Source organism: Beta vulgaris, chromosome 7 (assembly GCF_026745355.1).
Source record: "Beta vulgaris subsp. vulgaris cultivar EL10 chromosome 7, EL10.2, whole genome shotgun sequence".
Classification (NCBI taxonomy): Eukaryota; Viridiplantae; Streptophyta; class Magnoliopsida; order Caryophyllales; family Amaranthaceae; genus Beta; species Beta vulgaris.
In genome coordinates, this window is record NC_079208.1 from 48562762 (window position 1) to 48586460 (window position 23699).

The 23699-nt window shown below is 37.0% G+C and overlaps 1 protein-coding gene and 1 long non-coding RNA gene across 2 annotated transcripts; both read right to left on the bottom strand.

Moving 5' to 3' along the window:
* Positions 1-262: 262 nt before the first annotated feature.
* LOC104908754 (probable auxin efflux carrier component 1d) lies at positions 263-9675 on the bottom strand. Its single transcript, XM_048634109.2, has 6 exons — positions 8976-9675; positions 7105-7324; positions 6919-7004; positions 6039-6196; positions 5852-5928; positions 263-897 (listed from the first exon to the last, which is right to left on the bottom strand). Exons 1-6 carry the CDS (start codon positions 9673-9675, stop codon positions 822-824), a joined length of 1317 nt encoding a protein of 438 aa, XP_048490066.1. The 3' UTR covers positions 263-821.
* Positions 1472-3179, bottom strand: LOC125499648 (uncharacterized). The gene is made up of 2 exons (XR_007276631.2): positions 2606-3179; positions 1472-1662 (listed from the first exon to the last, which is right to left on the bottom strand). It is a non-coding gene; the product is annotated as an uncharacterized LOC125499648 (long non-coding RNA).
* Positions 9676-23699: the final 14024 nt, after the last annotated feature.

Genomic DNA, 23699 nt, shown 5'->3' on the forward strand with positions numbered 1-23699 from the left:
CCTAGAAGATTATTGTTCGGTATACTAATCTTTGAGACCCTTGTTCAATTGAATTTTCCATGACAACTAGATGGGTTAGATTTAGGTTGGAAATTTCAACCTAACTCAGCCCGTTTAAATTAATTAAGTGGCTTGGGTTTGGTTGACCCATTTAATTAAATGGGTTGAAAATTTTAACCCAGCCCATTATAATTGAGTTGGGTTCAAGTTGGATGGAAAGGTTGGGTTGATTTTCGCCAGCTTTACATGTGCCCATCAAAACTTAATTTTAATGATTAGAATTGATTCTCTAATTTAATAGTATCTACTAAAGGAACAAAAAGAAAACAAAATTCGAAGTTAATTATAATGAAACTAGACTCCAATTAATGTATTCTAACATAGAAAAGGTTTTCCTTTGACCCGTACACATCCTAATAGCTATCTAATCGTCATTGCCTGAACATGGGCAATAACAAAGATCCCTTAATTGCGTGCTTGATGAAACAACACCTTGCTAGTTGCTAGCTGCTAGCTCAAGCTGATAGATATATTCAATGAGCACAACACCCTCACAACCTCACTTGAACATAACTTTCAGCCTTAGCCCTTTTCAGTGCTTTTAAGAACATTAACAGCCAGTGAATGCAAGACTCAGATGATTTGTACTGCCCCTCCCACAGGCCACATTAATCGACGTCGCCATATGCAGGCACCATTTGAAAGTTCAACTCGTGCTCGACCGTCGCGTATCAGACTATCTTTTGTTGTATTGATGCTTCTTTTGTGAGTGAATTATATCTTCTGTTGTATTAATGCTTCTTTGATCGTTGGGAATCCACTCACTTGATGATAAACCCCAATAAGATGTAATAAACCAATGTAATTGGTAGAGATATAAGCATACCAAAGCTAACCCTGGATCATACATTCAAAGCATGTTAATAATACTATACAATAACGTTTGCATCAATTGCATAAGAATACATATATGTGGTACCAATTTATATGCACTCTTTTTTATTTTTTGACTTACAAATTACACTAATGTATGTAGATTCAATTAGAACAGATGTAGTACATAACTTGTCTAAAATTCCTCTTCTTATTAATTAAAGCCAAAAAAGAATCCTCATGTGTAATTTCTAGCCCCAGTTTTATATTAGTAGGCTATTTTTATCTTCCTTAAGTTAATTATTGTCTTTTTCAATTCCAACAACCTGCTTATTAATAATCACAATGCTTTCGATATTTGAATGTCTCCATACAATTACAATCTCTATTACATAAGGGAAGGGGGGACCTATGGTGTCCTTTTTTGAACTGTCTAATTTGCCCCTCCTTCCCTTTCAATATTACAATTCTCTATTACATCAAACAAAGCCACGGTATTAGAGAGCAAATCAAACTTTACAAAAATTAAGCAAATCACTTAAATCACTCACAAATCACTTATATCAGGAAACAAATTCACAAATCACGTTAGAAGAAATTCACAAATCACTGAACTTTACAAAAAAATAAAAATTAACATACAAATCACTGTTCTAAAAAACTTACAAAATTAACTCACAAATCACTTATAGTACGGTCTCAATACATAAAAAACATTCACAATCAACACTTACAATTGTTCTCAAAAACTCGCAAAATTCAATACCCATACACGATATACACAACAATCTGCAAAAAAAACATAAAATTTCACCGGGAATATCACACATTTGACCATCGACGATTTTCAATCTTCCAAAAAGGTACCCAATTCTTTCAATCTTGCAATTTATTTCAAATTAATTGAAAAAACAATAGCAATTTTAGGCGTAATTATTACTAACAGTGAAATTACATTAACAGTGAAATTAAGCACCAAGATAAAAGGGTGATAATAAAAAATTTTCGCCAACGACTTTTGAAAAAATCAAATTTTGGATAAAAATTACATTAACAGTGAACTTAAGCACCAAGATAAAAGTATAGATTTTTGTTATTTCAAAAACAAAAAAAACATGTTAAATCACTGAAGTTAACGATTTTTGTTATTTAAAAAAAAAAACAACGATTTTTTTATTTAAAAAACAAACACCGATTTTTGTCATTTCATGTTAAAAGTATAATTTTCTAGATTAAAAATATATTTATGAGTTTGATTTCAAAAAATAAAACGTTCATGATAAAAGTATAATTTTCATGATAAAAGTATAAAGTTCTAGATTTTTGTTATTTAAAAAAAAAAGTGAAATTAAGCACCATTTTCAGAAAAAAAAAAGTGTAATTTTTGAGTACATGATAAAAGTATAAAATTCTAGATTTTTGTTTTTTAAAAAAAAAAGTGAAATTAAGCACCATTTTCAGAAAAAAAAAAAGGTCTTTTTTACAATTTAACTTTAATTCATTTTCATGTTAAATCAGAAAACAAAATAAAAGTAACGATTTTTTTTATTTCAAAAAAAATTCAATTTCAAACTCTGACAGAAAATTTCAAATTTAAGTTTGTGAAATCATAATTTATATGTTAGGCAAGGAAAAAAAAATGATAAAGATTTATACGTTTCGGATTAAATTTTGGAAACATTGATTTATAATTTTCGGATTAAAACAAAAATTACATTTTCTGGCGAATTACCTTTCCTTGAGATAAAATCTACTGCTGCATGCTTAATACTTGAAATAGTTGATTTGATGAGCTGGGTATGGGTTCCTTCAAAAGTATAATCCGATCGACTTCTGCATATAGCGTCGGATTCTTCAAAATAGTCAAAATAGTTGATTTTGCCAAAAAATTCTAATACATAGTTTGATGAACTGGGTAGTGGGTTCCTTCAAAAATAGTGGAATTACACAGTGAGAGGAGAGTAAGAATGCACTGGGTAGGAGGAGAAACTTTAATTGGGTAGAAAAGATTTTACAAACGTTAAATTTTGAGGGGATGATGATAAGATTTTACAAACTTTGCTCAAAATTTTGAGGGGATGATGATAAGATTTTGAGGGGATTCAAAATCAATCTTGGTGATGATGATAAGATGGAAATGAGGGAGGAGGAGAGAGAAGGCCTCAATGGGGTGAAGGAAACGTGGGTTACTGACTTTGTGGGTAATAAGAGAAGGCCTCAATCTCACAGTGGGTAAGTTTTGGGTAAGCTAGATTTTTTTAACGTCCACAAAAGTGGGTAATAAGGGAAGGCCTAGATTTTTTTACAAAAGGTTTAGAAGTATAATAAATTAGTCTAGAAGGAAAGCTAATAGTGGGTAAGTTTTGGGTAAGCTAATAAATTAATGCTTACCAAAGGAATGAGACTCAAGTGGAGGACAACCCTTAGCAACTTGATGTCAGTGGAAGCCAAATTTTCATTCCTCCTAATGCAACTTTTACCTAACAGTTTCGATCACAGAACCAGATAAAATTTCACTCTTTCTGTTGCATCAAATATTATCTTGGAAAAAATTACTCCCTCTGTCCTAAATTATAGACTATGTTTTTATACTGAGATAGTCTAACATAATAGGTGACTTTTTATATTTAGTTAGTCAAGCTTCCAAGTGTTCATGTGACCTTGAATGATATTCATAACTTATGTAGATTTGTTTGGCATATACATCACTTATGTAGAGAATGATACTTCTGTGCTTTCATTCAACTCTTTCTGAATAATCCCTTGATCAATCTAAAATTTTTTTTATAATAGTTAGTAGTACTTAATATATGTTAGTTGTTCTGCACGTACAAGATGAAATTAGTAGTATATAATAGTTAGTAGTACTTAATATATGTTAGCTGTTTTGCACGTACAAGATGAAATTAGTAGTATATAATAGTTAGTAGTACTTAATATATGTTAGTTGTTTTGCACATACAAGATAAAATTAGTAGTATATAATAGTTAGTAGTACTTAATTCAAAAATTCTAATGTACTTAATTCAATAATAATAATAACAATAATAATAATCTCTATTACATAAGGGAAGGGGGGAGCAACGGTGTCCTCTTTTGAACTGACTATTTTACCCCCCTTCCCTTTCTAACTTAGAAAAAGAATCTCAAGACCAAAATGGGGGTCAAACAAAGTCACCGGAAATTAATTTTCAACAATCACTCAGAAATCACTTATATGAGGAGACTTTATAAATCACTCATAGAATTGAGAAAATCACGTTGTAAAAATCACACAAATCACTCAAAAGATCAGGAAACTTTACAAAAACTAAAAATTAACTTACAAACTAAAACTAATATATTAGGACGTCAATACATACAAAAACATTCACAAAATTCACTTACAAATCATTGTTCTCAATAACCATTCACAATTACATACTCACAAAAATTACCTATAAATACAAATTTGAGAAAAACATAAGATTTTGACAGCGATATCACACATTCGTCCATCGGCGATTTGCGAACTTTCAAACAGGTACACAATTCTTTTAATCTTCAAAGTTATTCCACATTAGTTGAGTGCTATGTAGTTGAAGAAATGGAGATAATAGCAATTAGTTGAAAAGGGCTTTTATATAATTAGACTTAACTTTGATTCAGTTTCATATAAAATTAGAAAACAAGATGTGTATGAAATTTGATTCATTTATGACACTGATGAAAAAGTTAAAAATTTAATTCTTTTTTAAAAATCCCAATATAAAATTTTTGCCCAAAACTTTAGCAAAAATATTCATGTTCAGAAATAAATTTTGAAAAACAAAACAATATCAAACCTTTTTGCGAATAACTTTTGCAAAAATCCATTTTCAGAAAAAAAAAATTTACATTAATTTGCGAAAATCATTTCATGCGAAATCAGATTGTGTATGAAAAATTTAAAATTTTATTTCACCTATATTTGAAACTCAAAGTGTTAAAATTTAGAAAAGGAGAAAAATAAAAAATGACCATTTCATGCTAAATCAAATTGTGTATGAAAAACTTAAAATTTCATTTCAAATATAATTGAAACTCAAAGTGTGAACACTTAAAAAAGGAGAAAAATTAAAATGATGAAAATTTTTAAATATCAATTTGTCAGTATTTAGAAGTTAAACAAGGAAAAAAAACTGAAATTGTATTATACTGCTTTTCAGTTACAATTTTGGGATCATAGAGAAATTACTGAAATCCATATCAAAAATTATTATAAATTACAAAAATGAATAAAACCAAAAAAATAACATGACGATATTTAGTAAAGAACATCATACTGATTATAAAAGAACATACGCATATAAGACTTGAGATACAAAAAACTATTCAAAATCACAAAAATGAATAACAACATAAAAAGAACATGGAAGAATCTTATTCATAAAATGGAGGTGAACTTAAATACCAACTTGCATTTTCAGTTTGTTTACTACTTAATATTAGGCCTAAAAATATCATCGCACGCATCGCGTGCACAAAAGGCTAGTACCTTCTAATGTAACAATGGCTCACTAATATTCTATTATTGCTCTCTCAGCTCATTCAATGGACTCCCTTATCTATTTTCCGATCTACTTTTGTGTTGTCGATAAATACATAAATGGCTCACCTCTCCCATCCATCTCTTAAAATAATACTCTATTATCTCTTATCACATATTTTACAATAACATAACAAAATAAATGACTCTCAAAAGATCTCTCTTTAAACTCCGTTCAAAGAGTAATATCGCGATTGACGATTATTTTAGAAGAGAGAGTTATTTTCGTTTTTTCTGAACTAATATTTAACTTCACCACTTCTCTAAATCTTTGTGCCAAAAACATAACAGATTAACAGGATTCATATTTGAGGCACATGTGACATGCCCATGTCTAAAATTTGTAGTAGAATCATAACAATAACACAAAATTAAGAAAGGAGATTTATTTTCAGCTTAAGAAGAACATACGCTGTGCTAAGAATACCAGGATGAACATTATATTCTCGGGCAAAGATAAACGGGACAATTGCTTGTGGTAGAGCTGCCTGAGAATCAATGTAGCCAAAAAAAAAAAGTAGTATTTTAGTAAAGTTTCATCATACATAAATCAGTTTAATGATTTCTTCTACAGTTAAAAGAATTTAAGTAATGATACCTGCATAATGATAATTTGCAAAAGGGTCCCTTTCAACCCAACAATAGCTGAAGTAGATGTGGTGATAGCAGGGCCTACAATAAACCTCATTGCTGCAGCAAGGGCAGCTGATGCACTCCCACCAGCGATTATCCTTGGCTGTGAAGCCATGAACAAACCTGTTTATGAAACATCAACTTTGTGTCATATATATATATATAATACTTATATTACATAGTTTCTTATATTTACCAGGGATGTCTAGGCCTAATTGTTAAGATTGAAGTACTGTGAACGATAGGTCATAGGTTCAAATCCCCCTCCCCTTCTTTGTACTTTGTAATGCCTTCGTGGCTCATATGGATAAAAAAAAACATAGTTTCTTATACTTTATAATACAAGGTAAATTCGTCATTTGATTCCTCTCACATTTTATATTTTCACATTTGACATTTTGCTTATTTATGTGGTGCAAAAAAATGTGATCGGAAGCACATAATTTTAGGTGTTTCCGGGAGTACCTAAGAATTTGTAGTTCACCAATCATAGTTAAGATTAGGCCCTATTCATTTCACCTTATTTTTACTAAACTAAAAATAATGTTATTGGTTTTTTTCTTATTAGATACTTTCTCTATGATGCAACATTTGTTTTTTTGGTGAATGGATTAAAATAATCAAATGTTGCATCGGAAAAAATTAGAGTAGTATGACATTATTTGCTTATCAAAATCGGTCTTTGCTCATATCTAATATATTTCTCTTATGCACTTTATTATTGACAAATCAGGATTGGTGTTTACTTATCGAAACTGATTTTTGATGAATAAAACCAATTTTATTGATTAAAATCCCTTCTAAATGCTAGGTAGAGAAAAATACTAATAAGCATATATACTTACCAAGACTAAACATTGCCATCCCAAGTCCCGCATCAGAGAGTATTTTTATGGAGTTGGCCACAATTGCTGGTATATTAAGATGCCACCTGCAAAAATTTATTTGTAATTGAGATGTCACCTTATAAAGTTAGTAAAAATAATTGGGAAACTCATATAACATTATAAAAATATGATTCACGGATTCACCTGAATGAGATCAAGGACCAAACAAGGGCAATAATGCTAGAGTAAAAGTTAGGGTTCTTGATGAGTTTTTTACAAACCATGAACAAGATTAGCCTAGTTGTCAGACCAGCATGGTCCATATTGTCCGTAGATTTGGGTTCCTCTTGAGTAGAGGATTCAGGCTGGACCTCAGCACTTGTTCTTGATCTCGATCTCGAGCCGAGTTCTGACAAGGTAGAGCCTAACTAGCATCAAGATAAACCAACCCAAATTAGTATAAGGTGATGATATATGAAAATAATCATCATTGAAGCATTTATTAATAGTGTAATATATAGAGTATAGATCTTACTTACTATGATTATGATCAGCAAATACAGATAATCTATGTGAACAATCAGTCGATCACTTAAATATTTGGCTTATGATGCCGGCCTCATCCTTAAAACTCGGAACATGATACTTTGGCATGCTAATATATATTTCGAGGTGCCTAGCAAACAATTACCTTTTTTGTAAAGTAGAATGGTTTATGATTGAATTCCAAAGTTATGTTTTTGAGAACAAACTCCATGCTCTTCCCCCAAATTCTCCTCTTTAAAGCTACTAATACCTCTCTAAAGCTACTTTTGGATTGTAATAGACTCTTCTCTAGGTAGGTTTAGTTTGATGTTTCCTTGTTCACAAAAAAAAAAAATTACGAATTCCAAATATGTATGCTACTACTTAAATTTAATTGTGAGAGGATATAGAAAACACAAGTGCACAACTTGTGATTATTGTAAAGTTTTTTTTTTTTTTAAAAAAACCCATTCATCTTGAGTTGATTAGCTAGTGCATTTCATGAGCAAGGATACTTGCCAATTGCCATGTAAGGTTGACTTTTGAAAGCCACTTGTATCCTTGGGAGAGATGTTATTTCTCACGTACATCAGTTCATAATTTGATCAAGTCAATATCAATCATCAAAGCATCATAATCACATTAAATCTAAAGAGCCACTAAACTTTAGTAAGATTATAATCCTCAATCAGCTCAATGCCTCAATCAAACATGCATTGTTGAAACAACAATCAACAAACCCTACCTTAATCCCCAAATATATTCAATAATGTTGACACATCCACACAAAACTTTCAAATACATATCTACCCATCGTTAAATTTACCCTATCGCAATTTACCGCCCGTATTTACTAAAAATCGCCTATATCTTTCCCTTCAAATTCCCCCCATACCTCCCCTTTCACCCCTCTTACTCTCTCACCTCTCATCCAACCTCACCTCACTCCAACTTTCTCGCCCCTTTCTCACTTGCACTACCACCACCCGACCACCACCACTAGCGGCACCACCACCTGCGGATCACCATCACCAGAACCACAATTGCGCACCACCACTGCGACCAAACACCACTATCGGAGCACCACCTCACTGTCGTGGACCACCATTGTCACAGTACCATTGGAGCAGCACAATGTCCAGCGAAGAACCGTCAACGCCGCCAGCATCATCGGAACGGAGTGTGGTATGTTTTTTAAAAAAGAATTCCGCCACCAACACACGTAAATAGTAATGCCCTAAATTTAATAGCCAAATAGAAGTATAGAAGCAAAGTAAAATTCATAATTATTTTTACTATTACAAGATGTCTCAAGCAAAAAGTTCTACTTTGTAAAAGAATCACTACTTAAAATATATGTTTTCTCATATTAACATGTGTTTTTTTCCCTTAGTGTATAGAAAATCATATAGGCAGATTTCATACAAACAAGACTTCTTAAGCTAGTTATACTTTGCATTAACCTGTTTTATTTCTAGGGTGCGTTGCATCAACATATATCTCCTTTAATTGCATCAAGAAAAGATATTGATTAAAAGTTGGAAATATACCTTTAGGGTTAGCATTCCCTCCATTCTCAAGATCATGATCATCCGACTTTCTACACCCACCTTGACCCTCACCAATCTGACTTGACTCAGATGGAAGAACAACCTCACCAACACCACAAATTTCTCTTTGTTCATCCAAATTCCCACCATTCCTACAAGATTCAACCACCCTAGTACTTCTATCAGGCATCTCAGTCCCACAACATTGCTGTGGTATCAAAACTGTTGCTTTTCTATATTCAAACAAGAACAACAAACTAGGGTACCAAATGATGAACTGAATTACAGATAACTGCACCATTAAAGACTCCAAAGGCGTTTCGCCGTACATTCCTCCTAACAAAGGGATGCCCACAACAAGCGTGTTGGTAAGAGTTGATAGAGAAAATAGGGTTATACACCATTCAAGAGACCCTTTTGAACTTAACTTGCACCATAAAACTAAAACTACTATTACTATAACTTTTTGTAGTGTGTCTGCTGCAATGAAGCGATAGTTCATGGCATAAGGATTGTTGTTAGCAATGAACTTGATGGAGAGAGCCGGCGCTGCGAAAAGGACTACAAATCTGTTGATCCCTACACATTCACTTGGTGAAAATATTTTCCACCATTTTACTGCACTATATGCTAAGATCATTACTACATAAAGTGGTACCACGTTTGATAATACATGATATAGATTTTTCCAAGATATCATTGTTGTTGTGTGTTCGGTACTGAAAGATTTTTTTTTGGTGCTAGTGAGCCACTAGGGCGAGTGATGAGAATCGATCTCTAGGAATTGGGAGGAAAGCTCTAACTAACTCAGCTATCCCTCACTCGTTACTCATAGATGGAGACACGAAAATCACCTAGATTTTCAATATTTGTCACGAAGATGTAACTCTTCTATGAATTCGTCTTTCTTGATTTAGTATCAGAAAAGAATCCTCTATACGCGAAAATTGATCGACAAGGGTTTCAGTGAAGAAGGGAGGTGAGCTATTGTTGGAAAATATATATTAATTGTGATTGAAAATTCAAAATGAGAAATATTCCTGCTTAGTAGTTGAGATCCTCTAGAGTTCCAAAATAACTCTACATGAGTGCCGTTAGTTTGTTACATGGTCTATTGCTTGCTTAAATGTTCCTACATTCTAGGAACAATAATTCCACTTTTATTGGCTAATTGGCACTTGGCAAGGGTATTTTAGAAACTCAACTGCTTGTGACTTTGTGGAGCCACGACTATCTTATTTCCAGCTAAAATCAGCAAAAAGGTAAGTTGGCAACTTGGAGCTTTGGCCTCCAAGGTGATTACTGAAGCTTGGCCTCCAAAGTGACTTTGGTTTTGCTTGAAGCAGGGGCGAAGTCAGGATTTAAAAGGTATTAAGTCGAGAAAATTAAAAGTAAAAATATATAAGGTAAATATATTTCAAAAACCAATATTCTCAATCCTATCAACCAACCAAGTAATATTAAAAAAATTCTATTTAAATTACATACTCCTCTGTATTTTTTTTTATCTTTCTCACTTACAATCTTGACACTATTCACAATTAGAGAGAATCTTTTAGTTTTTCTCAATTTATAAGAAAAAATATAGTCATGTGGGATCTTGTTTGATTCGTCTCACTGAGTACTTTATTAATATTCAATTATTATAATTTTTACTAATATGTAATTAAAGATATTTAATGTAGAAAAAATGCATTGGCAAACATTTTCAATCGACACTACTCACATGTAGAAAAGATATTTTCTAATAGTAGAAAAGATAAAAAAAATAGTAATACTTACCTTCAAACTAGCGAAATCAGAGAGTTTTACTCAAATATTTTCTAATCACCTTTTCAATCGACACTACTCACATGTCGCTAAAAAAAATCATCCCCATTCTTTTCGAAGAGTGGTTTTGAAGAAACTATTAGCGCATACCCGGTATGGGCCAATAATGTCCATATCGGGGTATGTTAGTAATTTTGTCAGAAAAAGACAAAAATAGTTGACTCAATGGCAATTTAGACAACTCTGATCATGTAGGAGAGAAATCAGATCAACTATCATATGAATCAGATCAACTACAATGTGAATCAGATAGATCAACTATAATGTGAATCAGATCATGAATATATGTAAGTAAAAGCCCAAAAACAAAATATATAAAAAAAAAAAAAGGAAAAGTTGTATTTATTTACAACTTTGCCCCGATATTTACAAATATCGGGTATGCGCTTATCAGCGCTCGTGGTTTTGACAATGCTCATGAATAAGCAAAAGTAACAAATTCTCATGTATAGTATAAATTAATAAACAAATACCCCCAAAGAAAGTAGCTAACAGATAGACAAAATCAATTAACAAATAACCAAACATAGAAAGGAACATTTTCAATAAAGTATAGTAAAAAAATCATAGAAAGGAAAAGCTCATAAATTATACAATAAACAATATAAATTTAATTTAGAAAAAAATAACATACATCACACTAATTCACTAAATTAGAATTATTAATCGTTAAAAATAAAAGGAAGGATAATTAAGGTAAATTTCAAGGGTTGAAAAATGAATCCTCTTGAAAATTGGGTTTTGACTATTGAAATTTATTTGATATAAAAACCGTAAAGATTCAAGAAGGTAAAAAAAAAAATGGAGGATTTGAAGAAGCAGGATTTAAACAATTTGGTAAAAAAGTAAATAATTTAAAAAGAAAAGGAAGAAATCAAGAAGGTCAAGTGTTTGATATGTGCTTTACATAAAAAAAAACGGTTTTTTACTAGGTATCCCTGAGGTTTCACGAAATGCACAAGGTGCCCTCGTTGTTTCGGAAATGCATCAGATGCCCTTGTGATTTACATAGAATGCACCAAGTACCCTTAATGACTAACGGTGTTAAGTTTTTGTTAGCTTTATTTACCATTTTGCCATTGTTAACCCTAAACCCTAACCCTTAACTCTAACCCTAAACCCTAACCTTTAAATCTAATCCTAAATCATAACCCTAATATTAACCCCCTAACCCTCCGACGGGGGTGGAGGAGGGGAATTCGACGAAAATCGACGAGGGTGGGGGAACGGGGTGAGGGGTATTCGACGAAAATCGAGGGGGGGGGGAGGGGAACTCGACGGAAACCGACAGGGTGGGGGGAATTCGACGAAAATCGACAGGGGTGGGGAGAATTCGACGAAAATCGACGGGGGGGGGGAGGGGAATTCGTCAGAAATCGATGGGAATAGGGGAAACAGGGGTGGGGGCTTCTGCGGGGGTGGGGTGGGGGAATCGATGGGGGAGGGGGGTTGCGGGGTGGTGGGGCTACTGCGGGGGTGGGGGTGGGGGAATCGAGGTGGTGGTGGGATTAAGGCTTGAAGTTAGGGGGTTCATGTTAGGTTAGGGTTTGAAGTTAAGGGGGTTAGTGTTAGGGTAGAGTTAGAAGTTAGAAGTTAGGGTTTAGTTAGTTAATTAGGGTTTTAATTAGGGTTAGAGGGGTTAATTAACCCTAAAAGCTAACGGACACTTAACACCGTTAGTCAGTAAGGGTATTTGGTGCATTTCTATGCAAATCACAAGGACATCTGATGCATTTCCGAAACAACAAGGACACCTGGTGCATTTCGTGAAACCTCAGGGGTACCTGGTGAAAAAACCGTAAAAAATAGACAAGCCATTACACATAGTCCAACGTGTAACCTGTTGCATTATGGTTATCTGTTTCTACCAGTAAATCATATAAGTAGTTGTGCTATTAGCTGCAAATCGATAGTACATATCCTAACAAGATGCAGGGGCTATATTAAAAGAAATAAGGGTTGCGAGGATGGGCCATAAAGGCCATGCCCCTATTAGTCTTCACAGTGGCTTCACCCATGCCACCTCGGAGATCAAGGCCTTTTGTGTTATAAATGTTGTCGTGGGAAAACAAGAAGAAGAAGAAGCACAAGAAAAGTAGTGCGAGTGTATTAGTGTGAAGAGTACAATATTAGTGTGGGACGAAACACAATATTAGTGTGAGGGTATTTAGGATTAACTAGTGGAAGTACCATTATGAAGGCTACTAAGTATCACTTTGTTCTAAACACATATTGTCTAATATTGTAGTTGTAGTAGTCACCTTTGTACTTTCAAAAATTTTATACTGAAGTTTTCATTCCTGGAGTTAGGGATGGCAATGGATCTTGGAGACGACCTGGATTTGTGGACCCAGATCAGTTTTTTCGGATTTGGATCCTAAAATTTCAGATGCGGTGGATCGATTTGGGTCATATCGTCAGATTGCGGATCAGGTCTAGATATAACCCAAGATCCGAACGGAACCCGAAGATCCTTTTATTTTTCTAAAATAGATGAGCTGGGCTACAAATCCTCCAACCCTTGGTAGTTAGTACTCTCTAATGGTTTCACACAATCATTTTAACACAATCATTCACGCTTCACCCTTCTGGCCTTTTCTCCCTAAACCCTAACGCCACCACACTCAACCTTCTCTCTCTCTCTCTGCAGGTTGTAGCCCCCCCCCCCTCCAACACCCACCAACGATGCTCTTTCCGGCCACCATTCTCTCCCTCGCTCGATCTATCTCCTTCTCTCTCACACGATCACCAACGAGTGACCACCACGAAGGCGCCACTCACGAGATGAGCTAGCGACCACGACTGCTCTCTTGACAAGACCACACTAGCCACCAGGCCCACTACCGCAAGTTTCACGTTAGGAAGAAGTGATTTTTTTTCATCTACATCTTCAAAGCCGGGAATTTGTTTCAGATTTGATGTAACTTGGTGCTGAATTTATCTTACTATTGTTGAATTTTGTGATTGAATTTGTAGTTTATTTGCTTAATTTTGGGGTGATTTTGTGGTTTAGTTGCCTAATTTATAGAGATTTTTGCAAAATAATGTAAAAACAAACAGATCAGTTTTGGACCTGTTTAGGACTCGGATCCGTTGCATAAGTAGTACTTGGATCCGGGTCCTGGTTTTCCAGACCCGTCGGATCCGAGATAGGTTTGGATCCAGTCTCTATAAATGGATTCGTATCCGGATCCTTATGGACCCGATCCAGATCCGACGCGTTGTCATAGCGCATGGGAATGCATTTAGACAATTATGAGTTTGTGGCTCAAAATTTTTTTTATGGACGGCTCCACCCGCCTCTTAATCACCTCTAGCTACAGTTAGGGCGGGCAATGAGTTAAGACAGCTCGCGAGCTACTCGAACTCGGCTCGGTCAAAGCTCGACTCGAGCTCGAACTCGACTCGATAGGTTAACGAGTCGAGTCGAGCAACTCAATACTCGACTCCAAAAACTCGTGAGATACTCGATAAAATTTATATATATATATACTTTTAATTTTTTTAAGAAATTTTAGCTTTATTTTTTCTATAAAAATACTTGTAATTTTCTTTTAAAAAAAATGAAAAAAAAGTATATAAAATGACCAAAAGACAAAGTAAAAAATTTCTTTTATAAGAAATAAAACTATATCAAAGGATGAGATTTAAAGAAACCCAAAAGATCTAATCTTAACCATTCATTGTAAAGACAAAAGACTAAAGATAAAAGTGAGATAGTAAAAACCCTACTAGCACGGAGCCACGGAGGCAGGGACATCAATACGTTCAATCTCGCCCCTCGCCAGTCGCCTTTTCAATCTCCCTTAAATTGTATTAGTTGTTGCGGATTTGTAGTGATATGGTGATAATGAATTTGTATTAGCTGTTTGGTTGGGATTGATTCGGAAAAACTTTTCATGTTGATGTTTTATGTATGGTTAAGTATTTTGAGTTTGGTATTTCTTGTTCATACAAAATCTTCAAAGAATGCATATAAGTAGCGGGAAGTTGGAACTAAATTCGAGTTGGAACAAAGTTCGAGTTCGAGTTCAATCTTTAACGATTTCGAGTTTGAGCTTGAAACGAGTTCGAGTTCGAGTTCGAGCTTGAAACGAGTTCGAGTTCGAGCTTGAAACGAGTTCGAGTTCGAGTTCGAGCTTGAAACGAGTTTGAGTTCGAGTTCGAGCTTGAAACGAGTCCGAGTTCGAGTTCGAGTTTGAGTTCGAGTTCGAGTTTAGGTTTCGAGTTCGAGTTCGAGCTTGAAAATTTAAAACTCGCGAGTTTTCGAGTCGAGTCGAGTTTGGATATGAGTTTTCGAGTTCGAGTCGAGTTTAGTCAAACTCGAGCTCGACTCGCATCATTGCCAGCCCTAGCTACAGTATATGCATGTCATGTGTATTTTCGCAAAATATAGTAGATATCTAAAATAATTGAGGGCCATCGCCCACCACACCCCCCTTGGTTCCGCCACTATATGGACACATGGCTTTATAGTGTCAAGTATATCATGGACACAAGCATTTAAGCTTACTTGTGTGTATAATATCTTCAAGTTTTTATTATGTATTGCTAATGGTTCTATCATTTATCGACATCATTTAGATACGAATTTTTGGAATCTGTATATACTAAAGTAGAATTGAAGTTTATGTCGTTGTACACTTTCATTTATGCATAAGATTGTTTTATGATGATGATGATGTTTGTGCTATAAATCGTTTTGAATACACTAAATGGGATAGAATTTTTGGAAATTTAGAGTATTTGTATGATATGATGCATGTTCGGTTTGTTAAAGTTGCATGATTAAGGTGTCATGACCCAGATAACGTAGGCCATAGAGGTTTTTCGATGTGGAGCGTCGTTTCAATGTTAGAGCATTTGCTCAAGTTTGACACGAAACAAGCTAGCAAAAGACGAAAAGGAAAGAAATTGTTCATGGAGCCTCCGCTCCAGAGGGGAGCACAAGCTCTACTAAGCCAGTTTCCAGTTTCTCGCGAAACAATGTTTGATGCTTTCAATGATTTTTGTTATTTCATTATATAATTGCCTCTATCTGAGTACATTTTAGACGTTGTATATGTATGAGACTCCTCGCATTCATGGATGAGAAGAGAAAAGGCCTTTTCACTTAGAAAGCACATAAAGATCAAAGTTCGTCAAAATCAATTTTTATCATTACAAATTCATTCATCACATTTGTTTCCCATTTGATGGTATTCAAGTGAATTAATATTGTTGTTCTTATTTGTATCTCAAAGGTTAATTCCGTGAAATTCGTGCTGAAGTTTGGTCGGAATATTACTTGTGGGAAGATGATATCGCACCTAGAAGATTATTGTTTGGTATACTAATCTTTGAGACCCTTGTTCAATTGTATTTTCCATGACAACTAGATGGGTTAGATTTAGGTTGGAAATTTCAACCTGACCCAACCCGTTTAAATTAATTAACTGGCTTAGGTTTGGTTGACCCATTTAATTAAATGGGTTGAAAATTTTAACCTAACTCATTATAATTGAGTTGGGTTCAAGTTGAATGGGTAAGTTGGATTGATTTTTGCGAGCTTTACATTTTCCCATCAAAACTTAATTTTAATGATTAGAATTGATTCTCTAATTGAATATGTTAATTTAAGATTATATGAAAATGGGCTTGGGTAATCAACTAAGGAGGAGGAAAGTTTTGCCCACTTACAAGCCCAAGGAGATTCCATCCTAAAACCAATTGGTGATAGGAGGAGTAACTCCTAATCTTAGGAAGTGGTTTATTCTCTCTCTTTCTCCAATGTGGGACACAAGTGGGCTTTCAATGGGTTACTACACACCCCCTCACTTGTGGTGCTTTATCTCCTGTTTTTCTAATGTGGGACAACTCACATGTGCACAACATACATGGGGTTCAACACTCCCCTCAGATGTGAGTGTCCTTAGAATTATAGGATACTGGTAAGAAAATCCTCATTGGGAATGATCGTTGATCGTCCAATAGAGGGACTTATCCAGTTGCATGACAAATGCCCAATACGAAAGGCCCAACAACCTTGGGCTCTAATACCATGATAAATTTGATATAACTAAAAATGGGCCATTTAAATTAATTAAGTGGCTTAGGTTTGGTTGACCCATTTAATTAAATGGGTTGAAGATTTTAACCCAACTCATTATAATTGAGTTGGGTTCAAGTTGAATGGGCAAGTTGCATTGATTTTTGCGAGCTTTACATTTTCCCATCAAAACTTAATTTTAATGATTAGAATTGATTCTCTAATTGAATATGTTAATTTAAGATTATATGAAAATGGGCTTGGGTAAACCAATTGGCCGTGATAGGAGGAGTAACTCCTAATCTTAGGAAGTGGTTTATTCTCTCTCGTTCTCCAATGTGGGACACTTACAAGTGGGCTTTCAATGGGTTTCAACACACCCCCTCATTTGTGGTGCTTTATCTCTTCTTTTTCCAATGTGGGACAACTCACATGTGTACAATATACATGGGGTTCAACACTCCCCTCACATGTGAGTGTCCTTAGAATTATAGGATACTGGAAAGGCAATCCTCATTCGGAATGATCGTTGATCGTCCAATAGAGGGACTTTTCCAGTTGCATGACAAATGCCCAATACGAAAGGTCCAACAACCTTGGGCTCTAATACCATGATAAATTTGATATAACTAAAAATGGGCATGGGCAACCCAATACGGAGGAGGAGAGTTCGGTCCACATACAAGTCCATAGGAGGTTTCAATACTAAAACCAATTGGTGAATGGCGATAGTAGGAGTAGCTCCTCTATCTTATATGTGGTGCTTTCTCTCCTCTTTCTCCAATGTGGGACAACTCACATGTACACAATTTACATGGGGTTCAACAAAATAGTATCTACTCAAGGAACATAAAGAAAAAAAAACTTAATTTTAATGTTTAGAATTGATTCTCTAATTGAATAATATCTACTAAAGGAACAAAAAGAAAACAAAATTCGAAGTTAATTATAATGAAAGTAGACTCCAATTAATCTATTCTAACATAGAAATGGTTTTACTTTTACCCGTAAACATCCTAATAGGTATCTAATCGTCATTGCCTGAACATTCAAGCTGATAGATATATTTAATGAGCACAACACCCTCGCAGCCTCACTTGAATAGAGCTTTCAGCCTTAGCCCTTTTCAGTGCTTTTAAGAACATTGCTGTCGACCTAACAGCCAGTGAATGCAAGACTCGGATGATTTGTACTGCCCCTCCCACAGTCCATAGTAATCGACGTCGCCATATGATTATGCAGGCACCATTTGAAAGTTCAACTCGTGCTCGACCGTCGCGTATCAGACTATCTTTTGTTGTATTGATGCTTCTTTTGTGAGTGGATTATATCTTCTGTTGTATTAATGCTTCTTTGATAGTTGGGAATCGACTCACTTGATGATAAACCCCAATACAATGTAATAAACCAAAGTAATTGGTAGAGATATAAGCATACCAAAGCTAACCCTGCATCAAATATTCAAAGCATGTTAATAATATTATATAATAACGTTTGCATCAATTGCATAACAATACATATATGTGGTACCAATTTATATGCACTCTTTATTTTTTGGTTTACAATAGGCACTCTTTTTTATTTTTTGATTTATAATGATGTATGTTTGGGTTATGTTCTTTTCAACTTATTTAAGCATTCTAGTGCTTATTTTAGATTTGATCAGATCATAAAAGTTTAAATAAGATCACATTAGAAAAATTCAAGCATTATCCTTAATTCTTTTTCATATTATTATTATTATTATTATTATTATTATTATTATTATTATTATTATTATTATTATTATTATTATTATTATTATTATTATTATTATTATTATTATTATTATTATTATTATTATTATTATTTATTATTGTTATTATTATTATTATTATTATTATTTTATTATATTATTATTATTATTATTATTATTATTATTATTATTATTATTATTATTATTATTATTATTAATGACATGACACGGCAATACGACCAGAACTCAACACGAAATGAATGAATTCTCGGGTCAAAGTTTGTGACACGTTTTCATTAAAATTTTCAACATGACACACCTTGTTTATTAGATATGTATACCTATATCTTATTTAAAAAATTAAAACTAAGCCATTAATTTAAAGATGCATTGCAAAATCACAATTCACGTTATCTTGAAGAAGAAAAAAATAATGTTTCTGCCTAGAAACTAGTCAAAAGAGTGATGTGTTCAAGGTGAGAGTCAAATCCCGAGTTAGATGATAATCCCGAGTCTCGTAACTGCCAATCCTGCAAAACAAGGAAAAACTGGCCCGGGGGTGTTCCCAGGAAAGCCCCTTCGACGCTCAAGTCAATTGAGATTGAGGTAGAGAGAGAAAGTAAGCAAGTCTAGAATGAGATGCTCTGGTTTTTATTAGGTGATGAGAATTGAATACTTGTTCATTGATGAGATGGTTGATATTTATAGTGTTGGGGATATTCCAGACTGAAAACCCTTTTGGGGAGCATCCCAACACCTAGGGGAGCCACCACCTTTTAAGGTAAGTTGCTTTGTTCCCTAAAAGCTCATGGATCTCCTTTGACATGTGAGGCCTAGGCCTTGGAAGGAGTGCCTTCTAATATTAATTGGGCTATGCTATGGGTCCAAACAATTATCCCCACGTCAAGCAATTGGAGCCGGATTCTTAATTCAAGGTATAGTTGGTTGACAGAATATCCGCCATGATGACACACAATCTCAGAATATGCGGACCCCGATGTAATCCTAGGGGCCATAATACGATGTGTGGTCGCCCTTGATTTATTTATGCGAACCCGAGACGGGAGATGAATCCCACCCCGAGAACGTCAAACTCTTGACTCGGGATGACCCCGACTTGAGGGAGATGAAATCTGACTAGGGGGGATGAATCCCGACTTATATGGGAGAGAAATTCCGACTCTGGGAGGGATGAATCCCGACTTGGGGGAGAGAAATCCCGACTCGGGGAAATGGATCCCGCCTAATCCGCACATTTGAGATCTTTGCGAATGTGCCCCCGACCTTGGGGAGGCTTTTCGGAAGATCCCCGACCCGAGAACGTGGCTACCTGATGTCGGGACGGCTTGCCCATCTGATCCCGAGAGGAGCTCGACGTGGGTGCGAGGCGCCCCTTTTCCCCCAGAGTATCCACGGAGACTTCTCGCAGCCCCCGAGTGGCACCGGAGCGCGAAGGATGGCTGTCCGACTCGAGTATGTTAGGGTTTCCTGGATTGGTATCACAGACGTTAGAATAGGACCCCGAGGTAGTCTGACGCCAACGCCTCTCGGGTACCTCTCTTTTAGGCCAGCTCGACTCGGTATTAGGGGAGTTTTTGTCGACTTCCGTTGTCGAGTCTTAGGACCCGACTGAGTCGAAGACCATCGAGATGTGAGGTCCCGAACTGTGAAGAAATCCCGAGTTGACTGTGCTAGGGCTTACCTATTTTTGCTTAGTGATGAACCCCTTGGTTTGACCAAGTAGGGGTACCCAACTCGGGGGCTAACGAGCCTTCCCCTGTGATCCCGAGTTGGTCATGAATAACCTTAGCCATTATTTGGCTAAGTATGAGTGAGCCCCTTGGATTGACCAAGAAGGGGTACCCAACTCGGGGGCCAATGAGCCTTCCCATGTGATCCCGAGTTGGTCATGAATAACCTTAGCCATTATTTGGCTAAGTACGTATGAGCGAACCCCTTGGATTGACCAAGTATGGGTACCCAACTCGGGGCCAACGAGCCTTCCCATGTGATCCCGAGTTGGTCATGAATAACCTTAACCATTATTTGGCAAAGTATGAGCCAGCCCCTTGGATTGACCAAGTAGAGGTGCCCAACTCAGGAGCCAATGAGCTTTCCCATGTGATCCCGAGTTGGTCATGAATAACCTTAGCCATTATTTAGCTAAGTATGAGTAAGCCCCTTGGATTGACCAAGTAGGGGTACCCAACTCGGGGGCCACTGAGCCTTCCCATGTGATCCAGAGTTGGTCATGAATAACCTTAGCCATTATTTGGCTATGTATGAGCGAGCCCCTTGGATTGGCCAAGTAGGGGTGCCCAACTCGGAGGCCAATGAGCCTTCCCATGTGATTCCGAGTTGGTCATGAATAACCTTAGCCATTATTTGACTAAGTATGAGTGAACCCCTTGGATTGACCAAGTAGGAGCACCCAACTCGGGGGCCAATGAGCCTTCCCATGTGATCCCGAGTTGGACATGAATAACCTTAGCCATTATTTGGCTAAGTATGAGCGAGCCCCTTGGATTGACCAAGTAGGGGTGCCCAACTCGGGGGCCAATGAGCCTTCCCATGGATCCCGAGTTGGTCATGAATAACCTTAGCCATTATTTGGCTAAGTATGAGTGAGCCCCTTGGATTGACCAAGTAGGAGCACCCAACTCGGGGATGGTTTGAGATAGTCAGGATTTTTGGGTTAGTGGAGTGTTTGACCATTGACTTTTGAGTTCCAGCTGCTGAACTTTTGGGCCTTAAGTTGAGTTGGGCCTTGGTCCTTAAATTGTGTTTGGGCCTTTTTCCTTTTGGCCCAAACCTTTGGTGGCCCATTACGTGGTCCATAGGTTGTCGTGGTGCGGAGAGGGGGATATCGACTACATATAGAGGTGGAGAGAGAGATTGTACGTACTTCAAATCATTTGCAATCTTTCTCTCTCTGGAATCTCCTATTTATCTCTCTACAATGTTTCCCTTTCTCTTTCTACAACCTCTCCTAGCTCCATCTGGTCCCGAGTCTTCCGAGTGCACGTCCCTGTTTCGTTCTCAACTGTGATTTTTCAAGAAGGTACGCTTCTTAGGGACCCTCTTCTTTTCTTTATTTGTTTCTAGGCTCTTAGGATGGATCCCGAGATGGATCATACCGTTTCTGCTTCCCCTCCCATTAGATTAGCTTAGGAGATTCGGGAGGTAGATGGTTTCTTAGTCAGCACTCGGGTGCCATGTGAGGACCCCTCTAGTATTCCCGAGGCCGTTCCCCTGTCTACTCCTTCGGATTCCCTTAGCGAGGAAGATGAAGTGGTCGTTCCCGGGCCGTTTCAAGTCTCCTTAGCGCACAAACCCTGTAGTTCATGTTACTTGGGTAGGTTTATATCGGACAGGGTTGTTACGGTATCCAAGGAGGTTGAGGAAGAGGCTCCTACTACCTCGGGGAAAGAGTTCCCCCTTTGGACCCCGAGGGTGGTCTTTCTTATTATCCCGACGCCAACTTTATGAATTATATGGAGAGGAATGCCAAGTATGTGGGTACTAAATATTGGGTACAGGATCCCTTCTTCGTTGTTCGGGCCAAGAATGCTGAATCCGTGCTGACCCCTCCAGTCGGGTGCGTCTCCGTCTATCATTAGAGCATGTAAATGGGCCTAAGGTTTCCATTGCACCCTTTCATTAAAGACCTCCTGAACGGGTATCAGCTGACCCTTACCAACCAGTTGCCCAATAGTTGGTTGTCGATAAATGGGTTTGTAGCCGTATGCGAGCTTCTTAATGTGGCCCCGAGCTTGCGCTTGTGGCGCAATCTATTTACGTTGATGTTGGGGCCAGCCGATCTTCATGGTCCTAGGTGGTATCGCTTTCAATGTCGGGCCGGCTATAAGGTTGTGCATGACTCCCCTTCGAACCAAAAGGGGTTCAGGCGAACATTCTACCACATTTACACAAGTGGTGAATGGGGGATCCCGATATTTCACCCCGAGGAGGGGCCTAAATTTCGATTAAATTAAACGGTCCCTGAGATGTCCCGAGAGGAGGAGGTTGTTGGTGTGTATCTCTCCACGACCCCAAGGATAGCCACGGGGGACTTGGCTAATGTACTTTCCAATTGGTTGCCCACCCGCCATGAGATTCGCAATGAGATGTTTTTGGGAGCTGTAGGCCTGAGCCGTAGCTGCGATAAGGGTAATTTCCTTAGTCGAATGGGAAGTTATTTAGTTAATGCTAAAATTTTGACATTCCTTTTGTTTCAGCTCTTGCCCGACTCCTACTTGATCCCGCGATGGCTGAGGGATTTATCAGTTGCACCGACTTGGCCGCGAAGCTCATGGCTGAACTTGACGCGGAGACCATGTCTGTGCCCCCGCCTCCGAAGGTGATTTTTCTTCTGAATGTCACGACTGTTTTTTATCTTGCATGGTGTTGTTTAACTTAGCATTTTTTCTTTATCAGGATACCGAGGCTAAGAAAGCCAAAAAGCCCCATGTTCGCTCTCGGAAGCGGAAGGGAGATGTGGAGAAGGCTCAGGCTGCCGAGAAGGCGGCTAAGGCGCCTTCGAAAGTTGTTTCCAAGGCTTCTGATAAGGCCTTTTCGGGGGTCTCCTCGGGAAGCAAAAGGAGAGCTGAGGTTCCCCCAAGGGTATCTTGGTGGAGTATGAGGAGCCTCCACAGAAGCATTCCCGAGCGGGCAAGTTTGGGTCCCATGCTCCCTTTACTTCCATCACCACAACTCCAAAAATGGCCCGAGTGAGGGTCGCTGTCAAGACTATCTACACGGACGTTGATGATGAGGCCCTTTTGGACCTGGGTCTCGGGGAGATCAACGCCTAGTACGAGTCTTGGCTCGAGGTAAATATTTAACCCAAGTGTTCTTTCTCCTTTCCCGACTTTGAAACTCTTTAACGTTTTTATTTGTTCGCAGACCTCCATCCGTATGACATCTGTGATCAATCGCCATTCTCAATTTGAGAAGGGCGTTAACGAGCTGAAGGATGAGGTTGAAGGCCTGAAGAAGCAGGTCGCAGACAAGGAGGCCGAGATCTGCAAGCTCAATGCCGAGCTGGATTCTCAAAAAGAGACCTTTGAGCAGGCTTCTAAGGCCGTTAAGGATTATGACATGCTGAAGGAGAATAATAAGATGGTGATTG

Excerpts from the sequence above, each read along its gene's own strand:
- LOC104908754 (XM_048634109.2), bottom strand. The coding sequence starts at position 9,675 with ATGATATCTTGGAAAAATCTATATCATGTATTATCAAACGTGGTACCA. Across the intron at positions 7,005-7,104 it reads TGGTCCTTGATCTCATTCAG|GTGGCATCTTAATATACCAG; the intron begins GTGAATCCGTGA and ends AAATTTTTGCAG. Across the intron at positions 5,929-6,038 it reads TGCAAATTATCATTATGCAG|GCAGCTCTACCACAAGCAAT; the intron begins GTATCATTACTT and ends ATTGATTCTCAG.